Source organism: Ursus arctos, unplaced genomic scaffold (assembly GCF_023065955.2).
Source record: "Ursus arctos isolate Adak ecotype North America unplaced genomic scaffold, UrsArc2.0 scaffold_1, whole genome shotgun sequence".
NCBI lineage: Eukaryota > Metazoa > Chordata > Mammalia > Carnivora > Ursidae > Ursus > Ursus arctos.
In genome coordinates, this window is record NW_026622763.1 from 11,770,831 (window position 1) to 11,798,311 (window position 27,481).

Below are 27,481 nucleotides of genomic sequence, written 5' to 3' on the forward strand. Positions count from 1 at the left end.
TATTAGAACTGATACTTAAATACATAATATATAATAAAAACCCATAAATATATTAAATATATATCTCTCTAAAGGAGCAATTAGTACACTATTTACTATATTGAAAAATACAACATTCCACTATTAACTAAAGTGTCCAACAGAAAATATTTTGCTGGATGGGAAACACAGCAAATCCATCTGCAATATTTTGAAACAAATACAAAACTAAGTTAAAATAAAAAGTAAATATTAACTAATATTACGAGTTATTATTTAAAGCCCCCCCAAAAGAATTTTAATGAGTCAATAACAGAAAAAGGGGCTTATTTTCTTGTATCGATTCCTAAGACATGAGTTTCCATTAACTAAAAATTTTTATGAAGAATTCCCTTCATGAATATTATCCCTTGTTGGCAACCTATACTATCTACTAACAGATCACAGAATACAAAAAAAAATTAAAGCTTAACATTTTGGAAAAGCATATTAGTTGGGTATGTTAGATAACACCCTTAAAGGTACTACTCTACAGTCCCTTTTCCAATGTGAACTGGCCTGGAGTTTTGGTAAAAAAAGATAAATTAGCAATCACGTTATATAGTAATACAGAAAACTTGAAGCTTAAGAAACTGTTAAAGAAAGACGATTAATATTTTATTTTCCCCAACTTTATGGACATATAATTTATAAATGACTTTGTGTAAGTGTAAGGTGTACGACCAGATGATTTGATACACATACAACTGTGAAACAATTACCATGATAAAGTTAGTACATTCGTCACCTCACACATTACCTTTCTTGCGTGTTCTGAAAACATTTAAGATTTACTCCCTTAGCGACTTTCAAGAGTATAGTACAGTACTACTGACTACAGTCACCATACTATATATTAGATCCCCAGAATTTACTCATAAATGGAAGTTTGTACCGTTTAACCAATTTCTCCATTTCCCCCACATCCCAACCCTTAGAAAGTATCATTTTACTTTGTTTCTATGAGGTCAGATTTTATTCTATGAGTAAAATCAGACAGTATTTATTTTTCTCTGACTTATTTCACTTAGCATAAGCCTATATCCGTCCAGACTGTCATAAATGGCAGGACTTCAGCAGATTAGTATTTTATATCACTACCCAGGTAACACAGCAGGAATCAGATGGAAGGTGCTATCTTGGAGATATAGAAATGAGAAATGAGGAATCCAGTTTGAATATGGACTATATACCAGCTACTATCATTTTCATAATGTTTGATTTTTGAGGGTGATAGTGGTTCTGTGGTAATATATGAGGTTCCTAAGCTGCTGAAGTACTTACCAGTGAAGTGTACCACTAACTTTCAGAAGGTTCAGAGGAAACACACAGAAAAAGGAAAATAAAGCAAATGTGTAAAATGTTAACAACGGATCAGTCTAGCTAAAAGGTATGTCGGTATTTGGTTTTGTTTTGGTTTTTTTTAAGATTTTATTTATTTGAGAGAGAGAAAGCACACATGGGGAGAGTGGCAGAGGGAGAAAGAAAGGGAGAAAGACTCCCCTGCTGAGCAGAGAGCCTGGAATGGGGCTCGATCTGAGAACTCTGGGATCATGACCTGAGCTAAAGGCAGACACTTACCCAACTGAGCCACCTACGTGCCACTGTGGGTATTCATTATACTATTCTTCCAACTCTTTTGCAGGTTTGAAATTTTTTAAATAAAAAAAAAAAAGGAACACACCCTTGTATATAGCAAGACAGACACAAGAATGTTCATAGTAATGTTACTGACCAGAGCCCAAAGTAGAAAAAAACCCAAATATACACCAATAGTAAACTGGACAAGTAAATGGTGACAAAAAAATGAATAAGTAAATTGTGGTGTATTCATGCACTAGAGTACTATACAGCAATGAAAATAAACCAAAAAATGTTAGCATACCACATGGGTGAAACTCGCAATAATGTTAAGCAAATAAAGATAGATACAAATAGGATGAACAAATATTTGTTGAGTAAGTATTTCAGACAAGACTCAGATAAGATCAGGACTGTCCTTTATCTTTGTTTAGCAAGTTTTATTCACAGACAATACAAGAAAGATTACAAACAAGATGTATGAATTATTTAGAACAAATTCCTTTCAAGCACCTCAAGCACGTTTATAAAAACCACCCACATACTATTAATCTACTCCACTACTCATACTGCACTATTCGTTTGTCAACTTCTTGAAAGACCCACTTTAAATCAGAACTTATACTAGAAGCTTACAAACCCATACTAAAGACTTTCTTCATTGAATAAGGCTTTTCAAACTGTACTACAATTAAACAGTTTTAGTTTTAAAATATAATCGAAACTCAGATTTATAACCAGAAATTATTAAAAGAAAAAAGATATAAAATACTTACATTAACTTTGAAAGCTTGTACAGTGTTATCCAGAAGAAGAATGTTGCAAACCACCTCCGTATGCTGTCTGTCTCGGGCCAACTCTGATGCTCGTACATTGTAGGTTCTGCCAGCAGGCAATCGGAAACGTGAGGTCATTACTGTCCACACTCGGTCTAAGTTGAAAAAAAAAAAAAAATTCACTAAACAAAAGAATAGCTGAAAATACGAAGTAGTTTAAAACACCAAGGTTATTATATAATTTTCAACTAACACTTAAGTAAAAAGCAGTTATAACTTTTGAAACACCAATAAAAATTATAGGTATAAAAAAAAGATACTGTATATAATTCATCATTTAAACTAAAATTCAAACTGCCCAGAAGAGCTTTATTTTGAACTGTTCCATTGGGAAAACAATACACAAATTGTTCCGGAAGTCATAATCCAATTCAAAATATATAAATTTGGGAGTAGCCAAAAAAGGGGCAGGAGAATATGTTACCTTAGGACGTTGGACATTTACTCACTGATGCAAACATTTAAAAACACTGTAGAATAGCAACAGGAGGGAAGACTGTTTCCCTCTAAAGGACCCTTACCTTTACTAAACTTAAGATTTGGGGGAAACATCGGAGTTTGTTCAATTTTTTTAAATACAAGAATACCCTTCATTTTAACTGTCCTCAAATTTAAACTAATTCTAATAGGATTATTCTTATTATTCTCAAGAAAACAAAAACAAAATAGAAAACATAAGGCTACAGATCTTTGCTTCTCAATTTTTAACCTAAGAGGGGAAAAAATGACATTGCCTGTAAAAGAACAGATAACACATTGGTATCAGCAATACTTGATGTTAAAAGGCAATGAAGAGGGGGGATGGGGGGGAAGGCAATGCATATGAGCTTTCAAGTTCTGAAAATTATATGAAACACAGAATTACATACCAAAAAAATGAGCATTCATGTGGGAGAATAAAGCTAAAGATATTTTCAGACATTCAAGGATTCAAAGTTTAAAATCCACAAAACTTCCCTCTTAAAGACAATTAGAGAAAGGAAATAAAATATATTAGAAACACAAGTATGCGGAATTTTTAAATATGGGTAAGTAACAAGTGGTAAGAAATCTGAATAATGAGTAAGCAAAAAATAATTTAAAAAACACCATTCAAATCAGTGGTATTCAATAACCGCAGCTGACATCACAGACTGTTCATGTCAAAAGGATTAAAGCTAAAAGTAAAAGTCAGTGTTACACGATATGAGAATTGTATAAGGAAAACAGCTTTACGGAAGCCTGGGTGGCTCAGTCAGTTAAGCATCTGCCTTTGGCTCAGGTCATGATCCCAGGGTCCCAGGATCGAGTCCCACATTGGGCTCCTTGCTCAGTGGGGAGCCTGCTTCTCCCTCTGCCTGCTGTTCCCCCTGCTTGTGCTCTCTCTCCCTCTTTCTGACATAATAAATAAATAAAATATTTTTTAAAAAAAGAAAACAGCTTTAGCAGTTGACTAAAGGGCTAGCCAAGTAAGATTCACCAATTGAAAGACAGAGATTGGTGGTTTCTGGTTCCACATGTTAAGAGCTTGCAAGTCTCCACCCCACTTTAACAAGTAAAAAGTAGAACAGACTGGAAAATCACCAAGGCTGCTTGGATTCACGAGAGAGAGAAGACACAGGGCAAACTGCTGCCCCCCAAGACCAAAGAGACAGGCAAATACAAAGGGTCTCAAGTAGAGACTCATAAGCAGAAACCACCAGGGGAGCCAGTACACGAGTAGGAAAATCTGAACTATAACTGGCAAATTGCAGGAGGCCCAATGTGGACAATTCTGAAAGTTAAAACTCCAGGGGGCCCAATCATAGGAGGACTCCCACAATATTGTGAGATTTACTTCCAGGAATCCAACTAGATTCCCATAGTAAGCATGGAGAAAAGTAGCCTTAAGCTTTCTGCCAGGGGTGAACACAGATGCACATACACACACATACACCAAGACTTTATTAAATACACCAGAGCACTCTGTTCTTCTTAACAACACCTGCCCTTGGGAGAAATTAGTAAACTAAAACCTAAATGACCTGAGGCAAAGAAAAAACTCAACTGCAGCTGACTCTAACCTTCCAGTGGGAGAATGGAAATAACGAACTCGAGTCCACTTTAAGCCATCCTGTCCCATCTAAAAGGGGAAAAAAACCCTGAGAAACCCTGTGACATTCATAGTCCAGAGGCATAGGCTCACTAAAATATTAAGACTTAACCAGAGGATTACAGAATGCTTTTCCTCCCTATACTACTAAAGGCCTACTTACATCAGTTCCTCTTACCATGACATCATGCCTAACTATCAAAAATTTACAGGGGTGCCTGGCTGGCTGTCAGTAGAGCATGTAACTCTTGATCTCGGTGTTGTAAGTTCGAGCTCCACGTTGGGTGTAGAGGTTACTTAAAAATAAAATCTTAAAAAATTTCAAAGGCATACTAAAAGGCAAAAAAAACACAATTTGAAAGGACAAAGCAAGCATCAGAAACAGACATGAAAGGGATGTTGGAATTATCACAGAGAATTTAAAACAACTATGATTAATATATTAAAGATTCTAATGGATATTGTAGATACCATGCAGGAACAGATGGGCAATGTGAGCACAGAAATGGAAATCTTAAGAAAAGAACCAAAAAAATGTTACAGGTAAACACATGTTACATGTATGAAGAATGCTTTCTGATAGACATGTATTGGGCACAACAGAGGAAACAATCTCTGAGCTAGAGGATATATCAATAGAATCCTCAAAAATCGAAAAGCAAAAGGAAAAAAGATTGAAAAAAAAAAAACAAAAAAACCAGAACACCTAAACTGTGGGACAAAAAAAGGTGTGACATAGATATATGAAGAGAGGGGAAGAAAAGAAAACATATTTGAAACAATAATGACGGAGAGTTTCCCCAAATTAATGTCAAACATCAAACCACATATTCAAAAAGCTCTGAGAACACCAAGAAGGAAAAATGTCGAAAAACCTACCTATACCTAAGCATATCATTTAAAAACTACAAATCAAAGATTTAAAAATCCTGAAAGAAGTCAGAGGAAAAAAACAGCTTACTTATTGAGGAGCAAATATAAGAATACATCTAACTACATAAGCATGCAAACAAGAAAGTAGAGTGAAATATTTAAAATGTTGAGGGAAAAAAACCCTACAGACCTAGAATTCTATATCCTGCAAAATCGTCTTTCAAAAGAGAAAGAGAAATAAACAGTTTCTCAGACAAAAAACAGGGAGAAGGATTTGTTGCCAGTGGACCAGCCTTGCAAGATATTTTAAAAGAAGTTCTTTAGAGGGAAGTAAAATAATAGAAGTCAAAACTCAGATCTACATAAAGAAAAGTATCAAAGGAATAGACGTGATGTGATGAGCATTGGGTGTTATACGTAACTACTGAATCATTGAACACTACATCAAAAACTAATGATGTACTGTATGTTGGCTAAATGAACTTAGTAAAAAATTTTAAAAAGGAATAAGTGAATGTTATTTTAAAACTTTTAATTTTCTTATTCTTAACTAATCAAACAGATAACAGTACAATACCCTCTACTTGAGTGTGGCAAAGACTTAAGAAATTTGATGAGATTTTTCCTTCCACAATTAGGTGAAGGGTAAGGATTTTGCAGATGTGATTAAAGTTCCAAGTCAACTGAGTAAATCAAAAGAAAGGGTACCCTTGGTGGGCCTGACTTAGGTGGAAGCCCTTAAAAAACTGGGAACTTCCTGAAGTAAAAGAAATTCTACTGCTGGCTTAAAAGACATGGTCTGCCCTGTTGTGAGATGATGACCTATGAAAGGGGCCTCTAGGAGCTGACAGCCAGCGAGAAACTAGAGACCTCAGCCCTCTATTTGACTGTATTCATAATCAATCACATGAGCTTGGAAAAGAACCCAGGCTCCCAAAGTTTGGTCAACATCTAGATTGCAACTATGTGAAATACAACCAAGTTGCACCCATCCTCCTGACCCACAGAAACTGGGGGAAAATAAATGTGTTGTTTTAAACTGCCAAATTTGAGGTAATTCATTACACATCAATAGAAAACTAATACACGTTTCACGATGGTCCTACTCAATCAACAAACAGTCACCAGAGATAGAAAATATGAAACAATAAGGCACCAGGGTTAAGCATCTGACTCTTGATCTCAGCTCAGGTCTTGATCTCAGGGTCCTGAGTTCAAGCCCTGCACTGAGCTCCACACTGGATGTGGAGCTTACTTAAAAAAACAAAAAAACAAAGAGAACCTTCAAACAGAACTATTATAAAGACTATAAACTTTAAGCATTAAAAATATAAATGGATTTTCTCTAATACAAAGACTTATTGTAAAGCTAAAAAGAAAAAATAAAATATGAAGCAACACACACAATCATCTCTTTGTGCGTGTTCCAGTCTTGTCTGTAATGGATATACATATTTCTCTTCTCCCCGGTCCTGCTCTCCCTTCACCTGGGGTGAGTGGTCCAGACAAAGAAAGTGGGCAAAGACTAAGAAATTCCTAAGTAACAGCAGAATCAGCAAATTAGTTTTAACAGTAGGGGGAGCTACCAAAAAAAGAACACTGGTTGATGTTACAAAGGTATCCCAATGTCAAAGGATGGTACAGGAATGACAAGATCAAAAGATACCAATGTATTCTGCCAAAACCAGTCTTCCCCATTTACTGGCACATTTACTTTTGACATTTGCACTTGAACCTAGATTAATGGTTTCAATGAAATTTTTCTTTTTTTTTTTGTCTCAATGAAATGTCTATGTAACTCACCCAGATACTTTCATATGAGATTCTTTCATAGTCTTGAAAAGTATCTCCCTTTAAGATACATACCACTTGACAAATGGCAAAATTATGCCAGTGACAACCTATCTGCCCATAAGAGATAAGAAATAAGATAACAATAAGCCAAATAAGTCTAGTCAGAATTTCCATTACATCTTGAAAACACACTCCTGAAAGGTTATGAGCATCTTAATACATGACATCCGGCTGGCAGGTAAGTGTCTGCTTTTCTCAGAAGAGACACCTTTTCCTAGAGCACTTCCAACTTTTTCTATTCACTTATAAGAGCAAAATGTTCTTTTAAAGACACGAAGAGAACATAACTGTTTAAAGCCCCAGTTGAGGAAAATATCAAATGTTTCTAGGGGGCTCTTCTGATCATCCTCCATGCTACACACAAACTTTCAAAAACTCAAAGAAAGACTATCCATTTTTAAAAACTCTTTACTTTTCTCCTTGGTGGCAACTCACCATAGTCTAGTTTATGTTATCTCACACAACTCTCAAATTGCGGTCTAAGGAATGCTAATATGCTTTATTTTTTTTAAGTTTATTTATGTAAGTCATCTTTACAGCCAACGTGGGACTCGAACTCAGAATTCCACGATTAAGAGTTGCATGCTCTTCTGACTGAGCCAGCCAGGTGCCCTTTATGCTTTAAATATTATAACTTTATTGTGAATATTATTTACAAAGTCATGTGCAAACAGCACTTTTCAATATTCTTTTTTTTTTTAAAAGATTTTATTTATTTATTCGACAGAGATAGAGACAGCCAGCGAGAGAGGAAACACAAGCGGGGGGAGTGGGAGAGGAAGAAGCAGGCTCATAGCGGAAGAGCCTGATGTGGGGCTCGATCCCAGATCGCCAGGATCACGCCCTGAGCCAAAGGCAGACACTTAACCGCTGTGCCACCCAGGTGCCCCGCACTTTTCAATATTCTGAAAACCAATTATTAACATTAAGCAAATACTGTACTGGGTATTACTTCCATTTTTGGCAAAAACAAACAAACAGAACACTCAGTAGCCTTTCTGCAGATATGCAGTTTTTTAGAAAACTAAGTCACATGTTTTTAGAGGCTACCCAAATCTACTCTCGGACAACATACTTAGATAAACATATCCTGAAAGTAACCCATCTATTGGTTCCATGTTTAAACAAGTGAAGTGGATTATAAGTAAGGTTAAAAGCCATTGTTCTTTACAGACCAGAGAAACCTAAACTTGGCTACCCTAAGTAGGAAATAATCAAATGAAAGTACTCATAATAAGACCGTAGAAAATCATAATTAACATATGTAAATGGAACAAAATGTACCTACCCTCTATCCTCAAAATCTCAAGTTCCTTGTATTTATGTTCATGAATAAAAATGTTTTTCAGATTTACATGTTTTTTATTTTTAAAGATATTTTATTTATTTTAGAGAGAGAGAGAGAGATAGAGAGGGCACACAACTGGGGGGAGGGACAGAGAGAGAGGGAGAGAATCTCAAGCAGACTCTCCCTCCCTCCCCCCCCAAGCACACAGCCCAACTTGGGGCTCAATCTCACAACCCTGAGAACATGATCTGAGTGGAAATCAAGAGTCAGATGCTTAACAGACTGAGCCACCCAGGCGCCCCCAGACTTATATATTTTTTAAATTATACAATAAGGGGCGCCTGGGTGGTGCAGTCGTTAAGCATCTGCCTTCCGCTCAGGAGTGATCCCGGCATTCTGAGATCGAGCCCCACATCAGGCTCCTCTGCTAGGAGCCTGCTTCTTCCTCTCCCACTCCCCCTGCTTGTGTTCCCTCTCTCGCTGGCTGTCTCTCTCTGTCAAATAAATAAATAAAATCTTAAAATAAATAAATTATACAATAAAGCTTTACATACAAACTCAAGTAGCCATTAATACCAAAATGTTCTTCTCAACCTCAAGTCACTAACAATAATGGGCTGAAAGTATTTAAGATAATGTTAACTAACTTTAAAAGAATAAATTTGCTTTGCTAAGACCAACTACAGAGATGCACTATCTATTCTAAATATTCAACACTCTTAAATGTGGATTGTCACAAGATGTTGGCCTCCCATAACTTACCATAAAACCTTACTAGTTAACACCCTGCTAATTAAGAGCCTTAAATAACTTTGACTATTTAATGTTATGCTCTAACCTTTGAGAAAAAATTCATTAATAGTGATCTTTAAATTTTTTAAAATATTTGACGAGAACAGACATTTCTTCAAAGAAGACATATATAGAGGGTCAACAGACGCATGAAAAGATGCTCATCATCACTTTCCATAAGAGAAATGCAAATCAAAACTACAATAAGGTATCAGCACACATCTGTCAGAGTGGCTAAAATCAACAACACAAGAAACAACAGGTATTGGTGAGAATGTGGAGAAAAAGGAACACTCATATACTGTTGGTGGGAATGCAAACTGCTATAGCCACTGTGGAAAAGAGTACGGAGTTTCCTCAAAAAGTTAAAAATAGAACTGGCCTACAGTCCAGCAATCACACTACCGGGTATTTACCCAAAGAATAGAAAAACACTAATTCAAAGGGATACATGCACCCCCATGTTTATAGGAGCTTTACACTGGCCAAATTATGAAAGTAGCTCAGGTGTCCATAGACTGACGAATGGAAGAAGAGGTACACACACACACACACACACACACACACACACACACACACAGGAATATTATTCAGCTATTAAAAAGAATGAAATCTTGCCATTTGCAACAACATGGATGAAGCTACAGAGTATAATGCTAAGCAAAATAAGTCAGAGAAAAGACAAATACTGTATGATTTCACTCATATGTAGGATTTAAAAAAAACAACAAAGGAGCGAAGGGAAAAAAAGAGAAAGACAAACCAAGAAACAGACTCTTAATTATAGAGAACAAACTGATGATTATCAGAGGGGAGTTAAGATGAGGAGATGGGGGAAATAGGTGGTAGGGATTAAAGAGTGTGCTTGTTGTGATGAGCACTAGGTGAAGTATGGAATTGTTAAATCACTATACTGTACACCTGCAACTAATATGCACTGTATGTTAACTAACTGGAATTAAAATTAAAACTTAATAAAAAAATATTTCTGGAAGGAAAAAAAAAACTTAAAAGAATAAACTGAGTTTTATATTCACATACCTGAAAAATATCCTTCCCATTAAAAAACATTAGGAATAATTTTTTTAAATAAACAGTATTTTATTTTTTTAAGGTAATCTCTCTGCCCAATGTGGGGCTCAAACTCCCAACCCTGAGATCAAGATTTGCAGGCTCTACCAACTGCGTGTGCCACCCAGGCACTCCAGAAATAATTTCTAAGTACATTACCAGTAGATTCAGTCATACGTTCACATTCAGTCATTCAGCAAATATTCGTTAAATTGTGCCAGGCACTGATATAGGCCCTTGGCATACATCAATGAGGGAAAAAAATCACAAATCCTTATTCTTATGGAACTTGCATTCTAGCATAAAATATTTTATTTTTGTAGCCCTCCTGCAAGCATCCTTCATAAGAAGCCATAAATGCCAAGTAGGCGGAGACTGGTTCTAACATAATTAACATTATATCTCCCTCCAAAACCTTCAACCCCATACCTTATAGGATGCTGGGCACTGAATAAGTATTCCTTAAAGTGACCAAATGAAAAGTATAAGAAATTAAATATATATTCTGGGCTATTCTGATCTTGTATATCTTAGAATCTTAGGTCTGAAATACTTAACTCAGAATCTCAGCATTGTTCCCGCTACTCAGTTTCTTTAGTGCTGAGTTACTTTCTTGGGAGACTTATACTTAAACACTTCAGACCTAAGGCATAAATGAACTATCTAATCAGGTCTTGAGACTTCTCCATAAAATGGTATTTTCAGTTACAAGATTTAGTTACCAAAAGACTAAAATATATTCACACTTCTTGCCACATTTACTTTCATTTCATAAAGCAATAATTCTGTTTGATTCTGGAGAATTTTATTACTTGAAAATTCTAACTTTGTGAAAAAAAATATATGCTGAACCTTCCATGATGTTTTAGAAAAAGAAGTTCAAATAAAATTCTCCATTACAGCTTTCTTTTTTCATCTGAAAAGTGTTTCAGTAAAATTAATATACATATATATATAACTGCTTTCAGTGGAAATGAGCCCATCTCTTTTAAAAAAAGATTATGAACTGTGATCTACAAAAATGTTCAGTCCTTTATACTCAATGTACTAATACAAATTTAAACATTCTGAAAGACCTAAAATTATGATAAATCTTTTTATGTCTACACACATTAAAAATCTGTACACATTAAGTCAAAAGAGCTGAATATATATGGTGATATTCAAACTATAAAAGTTACGGACACATATAATTAAGAGACAGAAAAAGCACTTGGGCATATTCACATAATGAGTAGTGAATTAAAACTGTGGGATAAAATATTTTCTATTTAAAATTCTATTAATGTTAATACAATGTTTTCTGTTCAGCAAAAGTAAGCACATTCTTTCTGACTTTTAACTTCAAAGGACAAAATGGCAAACAGTTTATTTTTCAATCATCATAAATATAGATTAAAGGGTTTAGGCTGTCACAAAAAGAAACAAATGACATGGCTCAGCAGTAGCCAGAAAGTAACAAGAAAGATGAAATGGGTGGTAGAGAATCAAAGCAAAGGACAAACAAATCTTCCTTGACCTGATAAAGGACATCTGTGGAAAACACAGTTAACATCATACTTAACGCTGAAAAATGGAATGCTTTATGGCTAAAATTACAAACAAAACAAGGATATCGGAGCGCCTGGGTGGCTCAGTCAGTTAAGCGGCTACCTTTAGCTCAGTTCGTGATCTCAGGGTCCTGGGATCGAGCCCCACATTGGGCTACGTACTCTGCAGGCAGTCTACTTCTCTCTCCCTTTGCCCCTCCCTCCTACTTCCTCTCCCCACCCCCACTCTTTCTCAAATAAATAAATAAAATATTTAAAAAATTTAAGAACAGAAACAAGGAGGGGTGCCTGAGAGGCTAGTCATTTAGCATCTGCCTTCAGCTCAGGTCATGATCCCAGGGTCTGGGATCAAGCCCCGAGTTGGGCTCCCGGCTCAACAGGGAGTCTGCTTCTCCCTCTACCCTTCCCCACTGCTTGTGATCTCTCTCTCTCTCACTCTCTCTCAAATAAATAAATAAAATCTTTATTAAAAAAAGAAAACAGAAACAAGGATATCTATCAGCTCTCATCACTGCTATTCAGACTTGTACTGGAAGTGTGAGCCAGAACAATTAGACAAAAAAAAACAAAAAAATGAATACAAGTCATTGAGATTAGAAGGGAAGAAGGAAAACTATCAATATTTGCAGATGACATAACCTTCTACGTAGAGAATCTGAAGAAATCTACAAAAAAAGCTGCTAGAATAAGAGAGTTTAGCAAAGCAAAATGTAACATCAATATGTAAAAATTAATTGTATTTCCACAAACTAGCAACAACCAAAAATTATAATTTAAAAACAATATAATTTACAACAGCACTGAAACTGAAAACTTCAAAACACTGCTTAGAGAAATTAAAGAAGAAAATATGTGAAGAGATATGCAGTCTTCACAGGTTAGATGATCTGTAGATTCAAGGCAATCTCAATAAAAACCACAGCAGGCTTGCTTGTAGAAACTGACAAACCAATTCTAAAACGTATATGAAAATGAGAGACTTGAATAGAAAATGAAAAGATCGGAAATGAAAATAGTTGAGGGGCACCTGGGTGGCTCAGTTGGTTAAGTGTCCAACTCTTGGTTTTGGCTCAGGTCATGATATCAGGGTCATGAGATCAAGCCCAGCATCAGGCTCCACACTCAGTGAGGAGACTGCTTGAAATTCTCTCTCTCGCTCTCCTTCTGCCCCTCCCCCCACTAGCACACATGCACACTCTCTAAGGTAAATAAATAAATCTTTAAAAAAAAAGTTGAAGACAACTTTGAAAAAGAAACACAAAATGGGAGACTAAATCTACTGATTTTAAGATTCATTATAAGCTACAGAAACCAAGACATTATATTGGCATCAAGATAGAGGAATGAAACAGAGGCCAGAATAAGACCCACACATATATGGACAACTAAATTTTGACAAAGATATACAGGCACACATCATTTTAGCGTGCTTGGCAGATACCGAGTTTTTACAAATTGAAGGTTTGTGGCAATCCTGCATCCAGCAAGTTTATGGTACCACTCTTCTAACAGCGTTTGCTCACTTCATGTCTTTGTGTCACGTTTTGGTTAGTTCTTTCAATATTTCACATTTTTCTTTATTATTATATTTGTTGTAATGATCTGTGATCAGTAACTACAACTCACAGAAAGCTCAGTAATTACAACTCCCAGCATTTTTTAGCAATGAAGTATATTTTAATTATGTATTTTTTTAAAATATTTTATTTATTTTATGAGAGAGAGAGGGGCAGAGAGAGAGAGGGAGAAGTAAATTCCCTGCTGAAGAGGGAGCATGATGTAGGACTCAATCCCAGGAGTCTGGGATCATGACCTGAGCCAAAGGCAGACACTTAACCACCTAAGCCACCCAGGCACCCCAAGATATGTATTTTTTTTTTAGAAATAATGCTACTGCACACTTAACAGAACACAGCACAGTGTAACCATAATTTTAATATGCACTAGGAAAGCAAAAAATTTATCTGATTTGCTTTATTACACTATTTGCTTAATTGTGGTGGTCTGGAATGCAACCCACAATATCTCTGAGGTATGCCTGCAAAAATTCAGTAGAGAGGGTGCCTGGGTGGCTCAGTCGGTTGAGCGACTGCCTTCGGCTCAGGTCATGATCTTGGAGACCCAGGATCAAGTCCCACGTCGGGCTCCCTGCTCGGCGGGGAGTCTGCTTCTCCCTCTGACTCTCCCCCCTCTCCTGCCTTCCCTCGCTCTCTCAAATAAATAAAATCTTAAAAAAAAAAAAATTCAGTAGGGAAAGGCTAGTCATGTCAAAAGATGGCTGAAAATAGGCAAAAAAAAAAAAAAATGCACTTCCATCCATACCTTGTACTGTATGCAAAAATTAACTCAAAATGGATCAAAGATCTCTGCAGAACCTAACACAATAAAATTTCTTGAAGAAAACACAGAAGAAATCCCTGGTGACTTAGATTGGGCAAATATTTCTTAGAAAAACCACCATAAGCATGACTCTTAAAAGAATAAATTGATATTTTCTAATTCATCAAAACTAAAACATCTGCTTTTCAAAAGACACTGTTAAGAGAATGAAAAGACCGGCCAGAGAGTGGGAGCATATATCAGATTAAGGAGCTGTATCCAGAATATATAAAGAATTCTCAGAACTCAGTATTAAGAAAACAAAGCAACCTAATTTAAAGACAAACAAAAGATTTAAAGAGATACTTCATCAAAGAAGATACGCAGATTGCAAACAGCCACACAAAAAGATGCTCAACATCATTAAACATTAGGCATGTGCAAATTAAAACCAGAACACAATTTCACTACACACTCATCAGGACAGATACAAAACAACAGAACACCACCAACTGTTGCCAAAGACAAGGAAAAAATGGATCTCTCATTCATTGCTGGTGGGAATATAAAGTGTTACAACAACACAGGAAAACAGTTTGGCACTTTCTTACAAATTTGAACCTACTCCAACTCTATGAGCTATCCAGGTAACAAATGCAAATGTCCATATAAAGACTTGTATTTGTTATAGCTAACCACTGGAAACAACATAAATGTCTATTAATAGGTAAAGATATATTCACATGTGGTCCATGTTTATCCACCTGTGGCATACTAATAAAGTGGAATACTAGTACATAATAAAATAGAAGTACTGATATATACAACAGTATGGACAAGTCTCAAAATGATTATGCTCAAAGAAGCTAGATCAAAAAGAGTACATACGATATAAAATTCTAAAAAACACAAAGTAATCTGTGGTGACAGACAGCAGAGCAGCAGTTGCCTAGGATGCAGCGGTGTGGTGGAAGGGACTGCACCAGGGCACAAGGAAACTTTGGAGTAATGAGTATGTTCATTATATTGAGTGTGGTGATGGTTTTATGGATGTATAAATATGTCAAAACTGATCAAATACTGTACTTTAAATACATATACAGTTTCACTATTTCACTTCAATAGAACTGTTAAAAACATACAGTCAAACCACTTAAGAGGCAAAATATGTAGAGAATTTTGACATTCTGATTCATAATCTCCTGGTTATATGACAAAATTTAATTTAACAATGCATATTTAGGCCAGTTTTCTTCATCATGTTAACATGGCTGATTTCTTCTAATAGTGGCAAATGCCGATAATGCAAATTAAAATTTTTAGTATTCAGTTTGAACCTTAGATGTCACAAAATTCAGATAAAGAAGTTGTTCTATACACTACAACCTTAAGACCTGTTATTAACAAAATAAAGATGATGGAGCACCTGGGTGGCTCAGTTGGTTAAGTGTGTGCCTTTGGCTCAGGTCATGATCCCAGGGTTCTGGGATCAAGCCCTGCACTGGGCTCTCGGCTCAGTGGGGAGCCTGCTTCTCCCTCTCCCTCTGCCACTCCCCCACTTGTGCTCTCTCTCTCTCTCTCAAATAAATAAAATCTTTAAAATAGAAAAGAAAGATGATCACCAGATGTTTATTCTCTTTAACCTGTTTCTGCCTCATTTCCTTCATTTACAAAAATGTCAAAGTAATAGCATTCACCTCAACAGGTTATTTTAGGGACCATGATATAACACTGGTAGTAGTACACTCTAAGCTGAAATACAAACTGACTAATCTTCAAGTGGTTAATTTACTCCCAAAGAATAATTTATATAATTATATTAAATGGTTCTACACAGGATAGCCCAAATATAAAGGAAACAACTTTTTGTTTTCAATTTAGAAATTCTGTGAAATAAAAGGGCGCAGCTTAAAACTACAACACAATTTTCACAATCATAAATCAAACCTTCCATTAATGTCGTAATTCATGCTTGCAGGAACAAAATGTCACTGAAAATAAAATACACTTATATGATCAAAGCAACAAAAGGAAATAGGGAGGAAAAATTAACTGGAAACTAGTCCCATGGCTCAGTATCAGTTTCTAGAAAAGATGAACATGTTTCATGTTACTATTTCATAAACTTTACTTATAGTGGCCCTGGTTACACTATTTGCTACATAAAATGTTCATCCAACTAAGAAAGCAATGAACTGGGTTCAGACTCACATTAGCTATAAACCAGAGCATGGTGAAATCTTGGGTATCAATTAATTGAAAGTAATTCAATTTAACTACTTTGTTGGATTCAAATTTCTGTATTTCCACCCATCTGAAGTTTTCAAAGCAGTTAACTATCTTTTAAAAGTAACTTTCTAATTAAAAAAAGAAGAAGAAAATGGAGGAAGCACTTCCAGAATGGCAGCGTAAAGACTTCTGAAAATCCACTCCTTCATAAAAGCAGAAAGAATACTGGCAAACTCTTGGTTTCGGCTCAGGTCATGAGATGGAGCCCCATAATGGGCTCCGTGCTTAGCGTGGAGCCTACTTAAGACTCCCTCTCCTTTGTGCCTCCCCCACTCTCTTTCTCTCTCAAATAATTTTTTTTTAAAAGAATTCTGTAGTTTAAAGTAAAATAATTAAAATAAAAAAATTCAATAAGAGAGCTCAAAAGACTTGAGCTAATACAAAAAAGAATTTGTGAAGTTGAAAATAAGTCAGTTGAGAATATTCAGTTTAAGGACCAGAGGAATAAAGAATGAAGAAAAATAAAGTCTGAGACCTGAGAGACACCATCAAGTATACCAACATATTCATAATGTTAGTCTCAGAAACAGTCAACTAAAAAGGGGACAGAGAAAATATCTGAAGAAATAATGGCAGATAAATCCCCAAATTTGATGTTTAAAATTTAATCTACACATCAAAAAAACCAAATGACTTCCAAAAAAGATAAACTCAACCAGATCCTAGATACATCATAGTCAAACTATTAAAACACACACAAAAAAGAAAATCTTGGAAGTAGTGATCTTCGGTAAAATTAAGAGACATTATCTAATCAGGAAACAGGTAGGTCAGAGGGCAGTAAATGACACATTCGAAGTAATAATAGAAAAAGACTATCAACAAGGTTTCAATATGTGGCAAAATAACACATCAAAAATTAAGAATTAAAGATCATTCCAAAGAAACAGAAGCTAAAAGAATTTGTAACTAGCAGATCTGTCCTAGACAAAAACACTAAAAGACGAAATGAAAGAACATCTATATAGTAACTTAAAAAAAAGGAAGAAATGAAAACCACCAGTAAGGGTAACTATGTGGCTAAACATAAATAACACAATAAATGTATTTTGTATTTGTAACTGTTTTTCTCCTGTCTGATTTAAAAGACAATTGCATAAAGCAATACTTAATGTGTGTTGATGGGATTATACTCTTTAAAGATGTAATCTGAATGACAAAAAGAGAAGGGAAGGTGAGCTATATAGGAGCAAAATTCCTATATACTATTTAAATTAAGCTGCTACTATCCCCAACTGAACGGTTATAAGTAAACCCCCAGGGAAACCACTAAGAAAGAAACTCGAAATAATACAGTAAAGCAAACAACAAAATGGTTAGAAAATATCTACTCAAAAGAAGGCTATAATAAGAAATAGAAGGAGAAAGGGACAAAAGACTAAGAAAACTAATAAAACAGCAGTACCTTATCACTAATAACATTAAATGTAAATGAAATAAACACTCAAATCAAAAGGCGAAGATTCACACAAATCTTTTGTTAAGCCCTGCTCCAATTATATGCTCTCTACAAAAGACACAATCAGATTAAAAGACACAAACTAAACGTAAAAGTATGTAAAAAGATACATCAGAAAAACAGTAACCACAAGAGAGCTCATGTAACTGTACTAATATAAGACTAGTTGAAACTAATAAACAAATTTAACAAAGTTGCATGATACAAACTCAACCTGCAAAAACCAGTTGGGTTTCTATACCTTGACAAGGAATGATCCAAAAAGGAAATGAAGAAAACAAATCTTAGAGCAATAACATCAAAATTAGTAAAATACTTAGAAATCAATTAGACTAAGGAGGCAAAAGACTTGTATACGGAAAAAAGACAAACACAGATGGAAATCCTCTGTTCGTGGACTGGAAGACAATATTACTAAGATGTCAAAACTACCCAAAGCAATCTACAGATTTAATGTAAAATTATCAAGACAACATTGGCATGTTTTACAGAAACAGAAAAATCCATCCTAAAACTCATATGGAATCTCAAAGGATTCTGAATAGCCAAAACAAATCTTAGAAAGAAGAACAAAGTTAGAGATGTCATATTTCCTCAATTCAAAACTTATTACAAAGCTGCAGTAACCAAACAATGTAGTACTGGCATAAAGACCAAGGGAACAGAATGGAGACCCCAAAAATAAACCCCTGCATACATGTTCAGATGATTTTCTATAAGAGTGCCAAGACCATTCAATATGGAAAGGACAGCCTTTTCCCAAACAGTGATGGGAAAAATGGATATCCACATGCAAAGGTAGGAAACTGGGCCAATCAGCACATGAAAAGCTGCTCAATATCACTGCTTAGGGAATTGCATATTAAATTTACAATGAGATACCACATCACATTCATTAGGATGGCTACTGTCAAAAACAAACAAACAAACAAACAAAAAACCCAGAAAATAACAAGAATGGGAACATCCCAGAAACCTTGAAAAGAAGAACAAACTTAGAGAGGTCACAATTCCTCAATTCGAAACTTACTACAAAGCTACAGTAATCAAAACAATGTACTGTTGCTGGAAAGTAAAATGGTGTGCTGCTATGGAAAACAGTATGTGGTTCCCCAAAACACTAGAAACAGAATGATCACATGATCTGATAATTCCACTTCTGGGTATATAACCAAAAGAATTGAAAACTAGGTCTTGAAGAGATATTTATACCCCCAAGTTCACAGCAGCTTTATTCGCAATAGCCGAAAAGGCGGAAGGAAGCAAGGCAAGTGTCCATCAGTGGATGACCGGGTAAACAAATATGACATATCCATACAATGGAATATTATTTAGCCTTAAAAAGGAAATTCTGACACCTGCTATCTTGTGATGAACCCTGACTTCATGCGAAGTGAAATAAGCCAGTCACAGAATAGCCAATACTAGTTGATTCCACTTAATAAGGTATCTACAGTGGTCAAATCCATAGACAGTAGAATGGTGGTTTCCAAGGAATAGTAGGGGGGAATGAGGAGTTGTTTAATGTGTACAGAGTTTCAGTTTCAAAAGATGAAAAGCATTTTGGGGATGAATGACAGTGATGGTTCCACAAAAATATGAATATACTTAACACCACTGGACTATATATTTTTTTTTTTTTAAGATTTTATTTATTCATTTGGCAGAGAGAGAGACAGCCAGCCAGAGAGGGAACATAAGCAGGGGGAGTGGGAGAGGAAGAAGCAGGCTCCCAGCAGAGCAGGGAGCCCGTTGCAGGGCTCGATCCCAGGACCCTGGGATCACGCCCTAAGCCGAAGGCAGCCAGCCGCTTAATGACTGAGCCACCCAGGCACCCCTGGACTATATACTTAAAAACGTTAAGATGGTAAATTTTGGGATGTATATTTTATACAATTTAAAAAAATGTTTTACAAACAGTTATATGAAGAGGTGATCTAAGTTTCTGTAGTCAACAAATGTTACAGGTGTGACAGGACATTAATTAGTGAAAATACTGTATTTTTGAATTTCATGAAATTTGTGTTATGTCAGCTTTTCATCATCTGTGATCTCTTTTCTTATTCTAAATAAACAAGTTCAATTGGGATTCTTATTCCACCATTAAAAAAAAAACAAAAAAGAATATGCAACTACTTTTAAGAGTCCTGGCAAACTTTGAAAAGGAAAGTGAAGAGTAATATTAAGGCTCAACAAGTTAATTTGGGAGAAAAAAAGGAGATCCTAAATTTTCCTATGAGTTCATGCAAATAAAAGCACAATAACAAAAGGGTGAAAATTAAAACAAGCCAAATTAAACCTATGTTGTGCTTAATATATCAGATTCATTCCAAATATAAATTTATGTTGCATAAAGAAATATTTTTTTAAAATTCAACAGTTAATCTAATATTGTACTGCCTCTAAGGGTATACTATTTTTAAAACTTAAGTATCTAAAATTTCTAATATTAGTTTTTAGCACCAGCAATTTTTTACTTATCATCACATACACTGGGCTTTAAAACTACACACGCAGAAAACATACACCATCCTAGAAGCTCATACCCAATGCTCTCAACCTATTTTTACATGGTACATAAAGAGATATTAACTTTATTTCCAAAGATGAAGAAACAGGCTTATCGAGATTATACACTCTCAATGTTACACTGCTACAAAGTACAAGACCTCCTGTCCTAGACGCCTGTGACTACAATCATTATATTATACCTCAAAGATCCATTTGTTTACTTAATCAAATATTTATTAAACGTCCACTATGTTCCAGGCACCATGCTAAGAACCAAGAACTTGAGCTCAAATATTACTAAGATTGTAGAAATTACTTGAAAAATAATTTGTAATTTTTGAAGTGCTACATAAATACCAGACTATATTACTTCTAGTAGTAGTATTACTATTAGTAGTAATAAAAAGATCTTGAATATTAACAATGCTACTACTTAAGCATTCAAGTCTACCAAATGTATATTTTCCTTTACAAGACTGAAGGTCCTTAAAGGCAGAAGTTCTTGTTTACCTTTGTATTTCTCTTAGCACCTAGGACTGAACTTTGTACTCCACCGTATTCAAAAAGTATGTTAATGATACAGAAGCACCAGTATCACTCGGGCCCCTCTTTCCCTTGCTCTCTCCCTACATTAGGTTCCAGAACACTAGCTGACAGATATTTTGCCCAGGCATGACACTGGGAATCCCTTTCGGAAAACTATCCACCAGGTCAGGAAAAAGACATAAATCCTAGAGTCTACAGGCCAACAAAACCACCAAATACGCACAAACTCATGCACTAAGAGTTTCCTGTCAGGCTTTTGGAGTCTCTCATATTTAAAAAGGATGACTTAAACTTTGTGGAGAAAGAAAGATTTAAATGACCATCAACACCTAGCTGGGGTCGTTATGGAGGATAAGGCCAAACTAACTCACCAATGCACCATACTACATCTATCACATTGTTATAAGAAGGTATCTCTCAAATATGTATGCATTAAACTAGTATGTTGATAAGACTGCCAAATAGAATTGTCATCTAGGACTAGGTTAGTGATGCTTCTCAATCAAAGCTGTCTTCGTAGACGGCTTGGTGAAGAGCCAGTTTTTTAATTTCCAATCCATCATGGATTGTGACAGACTGCATTTTCCAAAAACAGCAGCAACAATGTTTCTAGAATTTTACCACTCCATCAAGAGATGGAGTCTATGTCCCCTACCCCACAAGTCTGGAAACACCTCTGTGGCTACCTCAATGAGTAACAGTACAGCAGAAAAGACATACTGACTACTGAGACCAGGTCATAAAAGGAGACAGAGCTTTCACCTGACTTTGTCTAAGGACACATACCCTGTAAACCTAGCCACCAATATCTGAGGAAGCCCAGGCCACATGTGAAAAGGAGCCCAGGCCACACGGGGAAAGAAAGCCAGGCCCCCAACCCGCAGACCTGGTGGATCTCCCAGCTGACAGCCCCAACTTGCCAGCTAAGCAAGTGAACCAACTTCAGTCAAGCCACCACAGCTGCCTCAGCATAGAGCAGAGACCAGGCTTCCCTGCCAAGCCCTGACCAAATTAGATTTGTGAGTGAAATAAGTGCTATTGTTTCAAAATACTAAGTTTTGAGATGGCATGTTTCTCAGCAGTAGGTACCACCAGAACATAGACCAATATAGTCCTTTTGTAAATACAATAAAAGTGACTAGAAAATAGAATTCTTAAAGATACACAAAATATAAGCTCCAATGTTTCTTACTAGATTTAACAGAAATCAAATTCTCTGCCAATGATTATGAAAGTTTCTAAACACTTACTCTCAGTTACTCTACTTACCTCCTCCCAGGCCATGAACCAATCCACAGACAGTCACTTAAGTAGCACTGCTCTAAATTATGTTAAGGGGAAAGAAACATAATGTAACTAGAGTAATGGTAAAACAGGTAAGAAATATGGCAAGGAAAGAAAGTGCTCAATTAAGTAAATATTTTAAAAGCTTTGAAATCCATTATACTACATTAATTTCCCTAAGAGTAAAGATGTCCTGATTAAATACCAGGGAGGTAGATGGACTAGTCTATCAAAACGGGAGTCATTATAGTTCAGAATACTACATCTAGTCCTCCCTTACTTTGATATCATACTCACATGAAAGCTTCTGATCTCATTCTCTCTCCTTGTCTTGTGTGTATGTGCACACACGCACACATGCATACAGAATATGACAAAATTGTAACAACTTTTTCCCCAGCTTTATTGAAATATAATTAACATATAACATTCTGTAAGCTTAAGGCATATAACCATGATGACTTTATACATGTATATACTGTGAAATGATTACCATAAGGTTAGTTAATACATGCATCACTTCACATAATTATAATTTTTTGTGTGTGGTATGAACATTTAAGATCTACTCTTAGCAACTTTCAAGTATATAATACAGTACTATTAACTATAATCACCATACTGAATATTAGAACACCCAAACTTATTCATCCTATAACTGTAAGTTTATACTCTTTGACCAACCTCTCCCAATTTCCCCACCCACCCCCAACTCCTGGCAACCACAACTCTATTTTCTGTTTCTATGACTTTGGCTTTTTTTTTTTTAAAGATATTATTTATTTATTTGACAGAGAGAGAGAGACAGCCAGCGAGAGAGGGAACACAAACAGGGGGAGTGGGAGAGGAAGAAGCAGGCTCCCAGCAGAGGAGCCCGACGTGGGGCTCGATCCCAGAATGCCGGGATCACGCCCTGAGCCGAAGGCAGACGCTTAACGACTGAGCCACCCAGGCGCCCCATATGACTTTGGCTTTTTAAAGATTCTGCACTTAAGGAAAATCAAAAGTTACGCGTTTTTCTTGTCTCACTTATTTCTCTTAGCATAACGCCTTCAAGGTCCATCCATGTTTTGTTTGTTTGTTTTAAAGATTTCATTTATTTATTTATTTATTTATTTGAGAGAGAGAGAGAGAAAGAGACCGTGCAAGAGAGAGAGAGCACAAGCAGGGGAAGGGGCAGAGGAGGGAGAAGCAGACTCCCCGCTGAGGGGAAGAGGGAGATACAGACTCCCCGCTGAGGAGGGAGCCCGGGGTGGGACTCAATCCCAGGACCCTGGCATCATGACCTGAGACGAAGGCAGACACTTAACCAACTGAGCCACCCAGGTGCCCCAAGGTCCATTCATGTTATCACAAACAGAAGGATTACTTTCTTTCCGATGGCTGAATAATACTCCATTGTGTGTATACACACACACACACACACACACACACACACACACACACACACATCTACTTTATCCATTCATCATGGACACATAGGTTGTTTCCATTTCTTGGATATTGTGAATAATGCTGCAATGAACATGGCAGTACAGATATCTCTTTGAAACAGTAATTTCATTTCCTTCAGATATGTAACCAAAAGTGGGACTGGTGGCTCATACGATACCTCTATTTTTAATTTTTTGAAAAACCTCTATTCTGTACACTCCCAATAGTGTACTAGGGTTCCCTTTTCTCCACATTCCTGCCAATACTTGTTATCTCTTCTCTTTTTGGAAACAGCCATTCTAACACATGTGAGGTGATACCTGTTGTGGCTTTGATTTCTACTTCCCTGATCACTGGTGATGTTGAGCGTCTCTTCATATAGCTGCTCATTTGTATGTCTCCTTGGGAAAAATGTCTATTCAGGCCTTCTGTCCATTTTTAAATTGGAAAGTTTTTTGCTATTGAGTTCCTTACAGATTTTGAATATGAAGCCCTTATCTGATCATTTGTAAATATTTTCTCCCATGCTGTAGGTTAACTCCTCATTCTGTTGATGGTTTCTTTTGCTGTGTAGAAACTTTTTAGTTTGATGTAGTCTCTTCTTGTTTATTTTTGCTTTCACTGCTTGAACTTTTGGTGTCAAAAACCAAAGAATTATTGCCAAGACAAACATCAAAGGTTTTTCCCTGTTTTCTCCTAAAAGTTATAGCTTCAATCTTTACAATTAAGTCCTTAAGCCATTTAAAGTTAATTTTTGAGGGTGGTATAAAACAGGGTTCAAGTTCATTCTTTTGCATGTGAATATCCAGTTTGCCCAACACCATTTATTGAAAAAACTATCTTTTCCCCACTGAGTATTCTTGACTTGCCTGTCAAATATTAGTTAACTGTATATCCATGGGTTTATTTCTGGACTCTTAATTCTATTATATTGGCCTATGTGTTTGTTTCTATGCCAGGACCATACTGTTTTGATCACTACAGCTTTGCAGTACAGTTTGAAATCAGGAAGTGTAATATCTCCAACTTCGTTCTTTCTCAAGATTGTTTTGGCTATTTGGGGTCTTTTGTGATTCCATAAAAATTTTAAGATTATTTTTGCTATTTCTGTGAAAAATGACATTGGAATTTTGATAGGGATTACACTATATCCATAGATGGCTTTGGCCATATGGACATTTTAACAACGTTAATTCTTCTGATCCATGAACACAAAATATTTTTCCATTTATTTGTGTCCTCTTCAATTTCTTTCATCAATGTCTTCAAGTTTTCAGTGGACAGATCCTTAACCTTCTGGATTAAATTTATTCCTAAATATTTTATTTATTCCTAAGTTTTTGATGCTATTATAAATAGGAATTTTTATTTCTTCTTCAAATATTTTAAGTGTAGAGAAATGCCAATAATTGTTGCATATTGATTTTATATCCTAAATTACAAGTGGACTGAAAATCAACAGAATTTTATTGCTTTATTTTGTTTAGCATAGACTATTCTTTCTAACCTCTCCCAACAGCTTCCCAAGTCAAGTTTATAAATCAATATTCAAATGAAATACTACTGCAAAAAATGAATGAATGGAAATGAGTGCAAATGAGGGGCAAAGCAGCAAAAATCAAGCACCCATTTAGCCAATTATTAAGCTCTCAAAATGCAAATATTTCCGTTACTCTGCTGCACTCGTAAGGAATTTTGCAAGAAAAGGCTTCACAGCCTAAGGCAAAGGTCTCGTTCTTTTCTATCAACAACTGCTGTTACACTAGTAAACCTGATAAACCACAGTTTCACTATAAACTTTAACATTCTAATTCTGCTACTTGCTAGCTCTGATCTACCTTGGAATAGTCAATATATTTTTCTGAGCTCCAATTTCTTCATCTGTAAAAAGATAAAAACCTTGTGTGATCTACAATCTGCATTGTCCTATACAGCAGCCACACTACATAAAACAATTAAACACTTGAAACGTGGATCATCTAACAATTTTTTAAATTAAGTTAAATTTATTTTTTTTTTTAAAGATTTTATTTATTTATTTATTTGACAGAGAGAGACAGCCAGCGAGAGAGGGAACACAGCAGGGGGAGTGTGAGAGGAAGAAGCAGGCTCCCAGCAGAGGAGCCCGATGTGGGGCTCGATCCCAGAACGCCGGGATCACGCCCTGAGCCGAAGGCAGACGCCCAACGACTGCGCCACCCAGGCGCCCCTTAAATTAAGTTAAATTTAAATGCCACATTTAGCTAGTAGCTGACCTACTCGGCAGTGCGGGACTAAATGATCTTTAAGTTCCCTCCTAGTTCTAAAATTCAAACATTTTTTAAAATTGCCTTTCTCCTTAAAATGGAATAAACGAACTGTAAGTTAAGTAGACACCACAACCACACAAGGGGCGGGGGGAAGATCCTAGTAACTACCAAACACAATATTCTTGACTAGGGTTGACAAAATCTTTTTCTTTCCCTTTTTTTTTTTTTTTTAACATTTTATTTATTTGGGATGTCTGGGTGGCTCAGTCAGTTAAGCGTCTGCTTTTCTGCTCAGGTCATGATCCCAGAGTCCTCGGATGGAGCCTCACATCGGGCTCCTTGCTCAGCGGGGAGCCTGTTTCTCCTTCTGCCTGCCACTCCCCCTGCTTGTGCTTCCTCTCTCTGACAAATAAATAAATAAAATCTTTTTTAAAAAATTATTTACTTGACAGGGGGAAAAAGAGAGAGAGAGAGAGGACAAGCAGGGGGAGTGGCAGGCAGAGGGAGAGGGAGAAGCAGGCCCCCAGCTGAGCAGGGAGCCCCACGCGCTGGACTGAATCCCAGGACTCTGCAACAAAATTTTTCTGTAAGGAACTAGACAGAAAACATTTTCGGTGTTACAGACCATACAATTTGGGTCACAATTACTCAACTCTACCTTTGTAGCATGAAAGCAGCCATAAACTATGTAAACAAATGAGTGTGGCTGTGTTCCGATAAAACTATGGATACTGGGGTGTCTGGGTGACTCAGATAGTTAAGCGTCTGCCTCTGGCTCAGGTCATGATCCCAGGGTCCTGGGATCAAGTGCTGCATCAGGCTCCCTGATCAGCGGGGAGTCTGCTTCTCCCTCTACCCCTCCACACCCCTCCCCCCCACACTTGTGCTCTGTCTCTCTCTCTCTCTCAAGTGAATAAATAAAATATTTTAAAAAGAAAAACTATGAGGGCGCCTGAGTGGCTCAGTTAAGCGTCTGCCTGTGGCTGGGATCATGATCCCAGGGTCCTGGGATGGAGCCCTGCATCAGGCTCTTGCTCAGTGGGAAGTCTGCTTCTCCCTCTCCCCCCTCTCCACCGCTTGTGCTCCTTCTCTTTCTTGATCTCTCTCAACCAAATAAATAAAATCTTAAAAAAAAAACCCCAAAACCTATGGATACTAAAGTTAAAATTTCATATAATTTTCAAAACTCAATAATGTTATGAAATATTCTTTTAACTTTTACCCAACTATTTAAAAATGTAAAAATCAGCCGTGGTTCATGGGCTATACAAAAACAGGTGGCAGGTTAGACATGACCAGCAGACCATAGTTTGCTGACACCAGCTCATAACACTATACCTACAACAGCATTTAATCTGAGGATAAATCAAAGAAATGTAAAAAATAAACTTGAATTTTACTTAGTAAGTTTGTTGTCTGCAAGTTGGTCTTGTTGCAGCATTCTGAAACTATTTTG

At 36.3% G+C, this 27,481-nt stretch overlaps 1 protein-coding gene across 9 annotated transcripts in view; it reads right to left on the bottom strand.

Moving 5' to 3' along the window:
- Nucleotides 1-27,481, bottom strand: part of PTPN4 (protein tyrosine phosphatase non-receptor type 4) — a 207,466-nt gene that overhangs the window by 163,070 nt on the left and 16,915 nt on the right. For all 9 annotated transcript variants that reach the window (XM_026510144.4, XM_026510145.4, XM_044388278.3 and 6 more), the window contains exon 2: nucleotides 2,376-2,530. In XM_026510144.4, the coding sequence (XP_026365929.1) occupies nucleotides 2,376-2,513 (138 nt within the window). In that variant the 5' untranslated portion in view covers nucleotides 2,514-2,530. The remainder of the gene's footprint in view (nucleotides 1-2,375; nucleotides 2,531-27,481) is intronic.